The 6,478-nt window shown below is 40.1% G+C and overlaps 1 protein-coding gene across 1 annotated transcript in view; it reads left to right on the top strand.

Annotated features, from left to right (window-relative positions):
* Positions 1 to 496: 496 nt before the first annotated feature.
* Positions 497 to 6,478, top strand: part of CERS3 (ceramide synthase 3) — a 29,638-nt gene continuing 23,656 nt past the window's right edge. The window contains exons 1-3 of the mRNA XM_074917253.1: positions 497 to 678; positions 2,280 to 2,397; positions 4,414 to 4,532. Coding sequence (XP_074773354.1) covers positions 497 to 678; positions 2,280 to 2,397; positions 4,414 to 4,532 — 419 coding nt within the window. The remainder of the gene's footprint in view (positions 679 to 2,279; positions 2,398 to 4,413; positions 4,533 to 6,478) is intronic.

Raw genomic sequence — 6,478 nt, 5'->3', positions numbered from 1 at the left:
CAGCCTAGGGAAGATTAGTTCTCTTCAGTATCTTTTGTGGATTGGTATTGTAGAGTGTAAATTATTATTGCAAAACATTTGACCAGGTCTAGTGTGAGTGACTGAAATGAGACAGCAGGTTTTCTCCCCTCCTACAGATTTCTAAGATCCATTGGTTTATACCAGCTCAAAATTTAGCACTATTTTATCTTCTGCTCGATATAATCCCACTTACATGCTCTAAACCAACAGGTTTTCAGCTTCCTGTAACTCATTTTTTTTCTTGAGAAAACTGACTTTACTGGCTGGGTCTGTTGATTTAGTCTGGGGACGTTGAGTATCTCTACAGTGCTTGCAGGTAGGATGTGAGCCTCATCTGCTTGTACCTTACCTTTAGGAAATGTCCTGCCAGCTGAGAATCATTGTTCTACACAACAAGGATCAATGTGTTTTATTTAATGCATTTTCTTTTTAATACATTGGGAATAATTTGTAATTATGTCTTTATTTGCTTAGCATGGCACACATATTTAAGACGCTCAACAGCTGGTTCTGGTGGGAGAATATCTGGATGCCTGTCAATGTCACATGGGCACATTTTGTAGACCGTGAGGGACTTGTCTTTCCCAAGCCACATCAGTTATATGCTACAATACCATATGCTTTTGTACTGCTGATTATCCGATTCTTCAGTGAAAGGTAAGAAACATTAACATATTTTAATGCTAATGTTAATCTTCATTAATGCCAAAATTCAAAAAAAATTAAAATATCTTTAGATCAATGTTCTTATGTTTTTATAAAGGAGGATTAGTTGGTGGTTTGCTGGAAGGATCTATTAGAGATAATATGACTGGAGAAAAACTGGGAAATATTTTCACTGTTAGGAACACATGGCCGTGGTCCAATCTAGAAAGAAAATATTTTTATTTTGCTTTTCTAGAACAGTGTTTGGATAGTTCTAATTATCTCCTTTTGCTAGAGATATAATTAATACAAAACCATTTGGGTTTCCTTCTGCTTTTTCTCCTTTGGTGGAAGGGTAGAGGTATTTGACCTCCAAACCAAACCTCTTCTTTCACTTGGTCCTCCACCAGAACATTTGTGTGAGGCTGATAGATCCCAGGTGTCTAGCTGTAGCAAAACTAGGCAGACTGGGGGAATCTCAAAGTTTCATGTGAATATTTTATGCAGATCCATTAATGCTGATTCCTATTTTTCTCACTTTGGCACTGAAAGGTGGATTGCTTCTGCAACTGGAATCTTATGGGACAGGCAGAGATTGGCTCCACAGAAGACAGCTACAAATATATTAAGATTTGCAGTGCTTTGACTTGTTTATTTGTGCTTTTTTGCTTGACTTTTTTTTTTTTTTCTCTCTCTCTAAAGAATGTGTTTCGTAGGTTTTTATAATTATTTCAGGATAGAATGAGGAAATTTGGAATGTCGTAAATTGGACAGGCTTAAAACAGAACCAGATAAGATCATTCATGTTAGAGATCAGAAGTAATTTGGATCATATGTTTCTAACCATTCACAGTGTCTCCTGAGTAAATGCTTGCCCAACTGTGTCTCACTGTGCTGCTATTGGAAACTGCTCGTGTGAATAATTAGCCCATATATCTGGCTTGCAGTGAATCTGCCCATGAATGAGGAAAACTGGCCTCTGCTGTGGGTAACAAGGAGTCAATTGCTGGTATCAGCAGGAGTGAGGGGGCTTTTTCAGAGAAGCCTGCACAAGTAGAAGAAAGAAGCATTTGGCATGCTCGACAGCAATTTGTATTGGAAAATAGAAGAGAAAGAGAAGCCCTCAGTCTCTGGGGCAGCTGCTGTGTGCCACAAGCTAGAGGCCACAAGCAAATTCCGGTGTTTTGGGCAGTGGTAGCTGGTGAAGCAATGTGCTAAGTGGCTATCTGCCACTAGGAGAAAGTATCCCAGGAGCCATCTTCTAGTTTGCGTGGAGAGAGCATCTGTTCTTGTTTCACTCTCCCTTAGCTGTTGCTTAACTTCAGTATGCCTCTGAAAAAAACAAGGACACAGAAATCAGGATCTTTAGATTTAAAGCATTTCATGACCACAAACTTGAGTCCTTGGGTCTGCTTTTTTGCATAACTGCTAGTACGCTACGGTTTTCACTTGGGATTAGCTAGAAGGAGATTCCTTTCTCTCACAGTGCACTGTCATATCCTATGGCAAATTAAATTGATTCAGGTTTATTTTCCTCATATTCTGTCATGGGAATAGCTAAGATCTTGTAACTCTGTTGTATTTTTAAAGTTTTTCACGGTATGTCTTTTCAGATATGTTGCTATACCTCTAGCAAAAGCCTTAGGTATAAAGAATGTAAGACGTGTGAAGCCACAGCCTAATCCTGTTTTAGAGAGTTATTTCCGGGAGTGCTCAAAACATCCATCCCAAGTAAGGATTCTCATTCTTTTAAACTAGTTTTGGTTTTGGAAAATCCCAAGTCTTACTGTTTCAATCAGCTATCAGCAATGACATCATGGGATGAGTTCCAGCTGATTGACAGATGACTTAATTTATTTGGGTTTTTGTTGCTGTTCTGCTGACAAGGGTATATGGCATCCAAACCAGAAAATATGTTTAAGATGTTTAATTTTCTGGCATGCTGCTCTAGGTTAGACTGTTAATAATACTTCTAGTGAAGATCCGTGTTCCATCTTTAACTTATTCTGCCTGGAGAAAACATCAGCTGACATCTGTTGTTGGAAAGTGGTATCATATTTATTGCAAGCAATAATGTTGGAACGCTGGCATGGAAGCCTTTTGATCCGTTATATTGCCGCATACTTAATCCTGGCTTATGTGAGAAAGAAAAGCAATCTTTCTATTACCTTGCTGTTTGTTTTTAAAATGGAACAAGAAAAAAATAATAGCCAGTGTTTGCCATCTCAGAAAATTAGGCAACTTGATTGTTGATGGGAACCAGAAACTTTGCTGTGAATGCAACCTCAGAAAGTTCACTTACCTGACTGTGTTTACCGAACAACTGCAGTGTTCCTACAGTGGTTTTAAAAGAAATAGGTGCTTTCTAGTAATGAGGGATATTGATAATTATTGATACATGGAACTTTGCTTTCTGTTCCTAACTCTGCTATTCTCTTACTGTGTCTTTTGCCTGATATCATCAGGAATAGATGTATTTGTGTTCACATATGAGCTCTTCTCTATCTGGGCAAGTATCCCGATCTCTCTGTTTCACACCTTCCTTCTGGATGAGTACAGTTTGCCGATTAATCTCTGAAATGAAGCACAGCATTCTTATACTTGTCAGTCCATGGGACAGATTCAGGCTGCCTCCTTTAGGTGTCCAGCTTGAGGAGGAGTGTGCCTAGGAAAGCATGCAGAGGCCTGCCTGGCAATTGAGGTCATCTAGGCTCCACTGTCTGTCAAAACAAAGTCATTATTCCTGCGTGTCAAGCAGAGAGCTCCTCAGCTGGCAGGATGGGCTGAGCACAGAGGCAGTTTGCACTCCTGCCCTGCCCGGCAGCTGAGGTGCCTTTGCTGGCATACCAGAGCTTTCTCTGAGGGTAGGAGACTAACCCAGCTGGCCTTACCTTGGTGGAGGCCGCGTTGATTTGCATACTAGCCTTGCCGGGAAAGAGCTTCCCCAGGGATGACTCGGACACTACCTGCTACCTCTGCTGCTGCAGCAGCCCCAGGGGAGGTCAGCCCACACCTCCAGCGCTTCGGGACGGAGGACGGGGAGGAAGCCTACAGGCTGCCGCAGGTGGGGCACTGAGCACCCAGAACCGCAGGAGTCCCACTGCCTTGTGCTCAGCACGCGTTAGCGTGGCTGCGCAGCAAGCTGCTCCACCTGCAGAGCACACGCGAAGCAGAGACACCGACTGTTGCACTGGAAGGGCTAGATGCATTTCTAGGCAATGCTCTAGCACCGATTGATTTTTAGGTGTCAAAAGGAGGCAGTCTGGATTTTGCTCAGTGATATTTAACTGACTTGTCCTGTACCACAGAAGTATGTTGGATTTGAGAACAGAGCTCAGGTCACCTAAATTCCAGACCTGCATCTCACCTGCGAGACTCATTTGAATATAAACTGATAAATTATTGTAAATAAGATATTGGATACAATGTCCACATATGTTGATACATGGGACTTCCCCCTCCGGTCCAACCTCTTGCTTGGCAGAAGTTGCATCTTTTAGACTATCATAAGCCACCAGAAAGACAGTAGCAGTTTGTGGATTTGTACGTTTCATGCCTGCTCCAGGGTTTCTGTGAGCATCGCTCAAAAATTAGACCAGAAAGTCTACAAGGTAAATCCCCATAGATAGTTAATATTAGTAATACTTCAAAACCTTACAACAGTGCGAAGGTGATCTGTGAACTACAAAATAAATGAAAGTTACATTGGAGTGCATCTTGTTGCTAACACTATTCCATTTTTTGCAGTCAGAGATACAAGGCCTTGCCAAAAAGTGCAACTGTACTGCCCGTTTGGTGGAAAAATGGTTTAGGAGACGGCGAAACCTTGAGATCCCGACAGTGCTTCGGAAATTCCAGGAAGCCTTGTAAGAAAAGACAATGCTTTTGATTCTTATGGGTTTTACTGTTTTGAAGAAAAAAAAAAAAAAAAAAAGATTGAGGTCCTTGGTTGCCTTTTAAGGGGGACTCATTTCTAGAAAGTTGGGTCTGTCTGACGAGGGTTTTGGTTTGTGAGTACACAAATAAATTGAAAGGGTCTAGTAGTATTTCTCCAAATGGTATGATTTTAAAAGATTAGGTTAGCAGTTTCTTATGAAAAAAAAACAAAAACCACAACAAACAAACCAAAAAACTTAAATATTTTACATTTTATTCTTCATTGTGTAATAATGGACTTATTTGTAGGCTTCTGCTACATAGTGCTTAATGAAAACATGCAGAGAATAGGAAAATGTTTTTCTGTCTGCCAGTAATCATAGGGGACAAAAATGCTTACTCTTGTTTATATATGTACCCATGCTGTCATTTTGGGATGCTATTGTGTGTACAGAAGTCAGTTCAAGAGCAGGAATCATGGAATCTGAACTAAATGATAGGTGTCATAGCTTGAATATGGAGTAATGTGCAAACCATGAGCTCAAATATGCTGAGTGAGCCATTGAGCAATTTTGAGTGATAATACAGAATAAGTAAAAAGTTTCAAAACCTCCTGCATATAATTGAAAACTGGAAAAATATTCGAGTCTGATTTTTTACAAATGTGTGAGAACTTCCCCACATGTAAGCATTTTACTATTTAACTATTCCAGTGTTATCCAAAACCTCATACAGATTGCAAATCCCCAAATGGGCATGGCTTTACTTGCACAGCTCATCCCTTTTGTATACTGAAATATGCTGTACCAGTGTAAACGACTCTCTAAATATCTTGTGTATTTGGATTTTGACTAGCGTAATTACATTGGCAAAATATCAAGTGATTACAATATTTAACCTCTTTCAGTGTAGATTAGTTTAAGGAATGAGGGTTAAAAGTACAGCTACAAAGCTCAAAATTGACTACTTAATTAAGATTATTTTCCTTGTGAATCAATATGATAATGATTTGATGATGTCCTCTGTTGGGCATCAATCCAGTTGATAGACGTAGATGTGCTCTCTGAAGCCTGGGTTGAGTAAACTCTCCTGGCAAACCGACATGCATGGTTTATTTCTGCTGTTTTGTGGATCAGTTAACTTTGTTTTACAAGTGACAATAAGATTTCCTGCTATTGATAAGACCTGCCTGCCATGAGTGCATGTCTCTAGTAATACACAGCCAAAGACTGAAATTAAAACTTGCTTGGCAGCTTGAGTGAGAATGAAGCAAACAGGTTTCTCTTACGCAATTTTGTGAACCCTGCTCTGCTCTTTGTCAGTGAATGTAATTGGATATAATTCTCAAGGCAACAAATGAAGAACAGAGTTATTCCACGCTAGTAGTCAGTGTTACGAGCATTATGAAATTTTTTAAAGCCTGCAATCTCCAGGATCATTTTTCTGAATCACAAGGAAAATCTGATGAGCCAGTTCTAAACCATACTTAAGCTGCTAATGCTCTCAGTTAAGCAATATTGGGGTTTGGAAAGCTCTTTGCATGAAACCTTCCCTGCCTTAAAAGACTTACCAGCCTTTAACTTCACAACTAAATTCTCTTTTGTTAGATGGGTTCAAGAGAAAAGATTCCTGAAGTTAAATCGGAAAATCTCTTTGCATAGCTGTTGTTCAGTGCTCTCCCTGGTGGCCAGGTTCAGAGCTTTAAAGGCACTTGGGTAAAATTTGGTGAATTTGGATGAGTTTTACTTTAGGTTTTGTTCACCAAATTCCTAAAGAAGCTTGGCTAAATGCAAAATGAGGTAGTGCTCTGGCAGTCTTGCACGTACAATGAGTTCATCTGAAGCGCTGAGTGTTTATTGCCAAGTGTGTTCAATATAAATTTGTAGGGCTGGGGACTAATGGCACAGTCGTTAGGTGCTCTGGATCTGATTCAGAA

The sequence above is a fragment of the Athene noctua genome, chromosome 13 (assembly GCF_965140245.1).
Source record: "Athene noctua chromosome 13, bAthNoc1.hap1.1, whole genome shotgun sequence".
NCBI lineage: Eukaryota > Metazoa > Chordata > Aves > Strigiformes > Strigidae > Athene > Athene noctua.
This window is presented reverse-complemented; position numbering and strand designations above follow the sequence as displayed.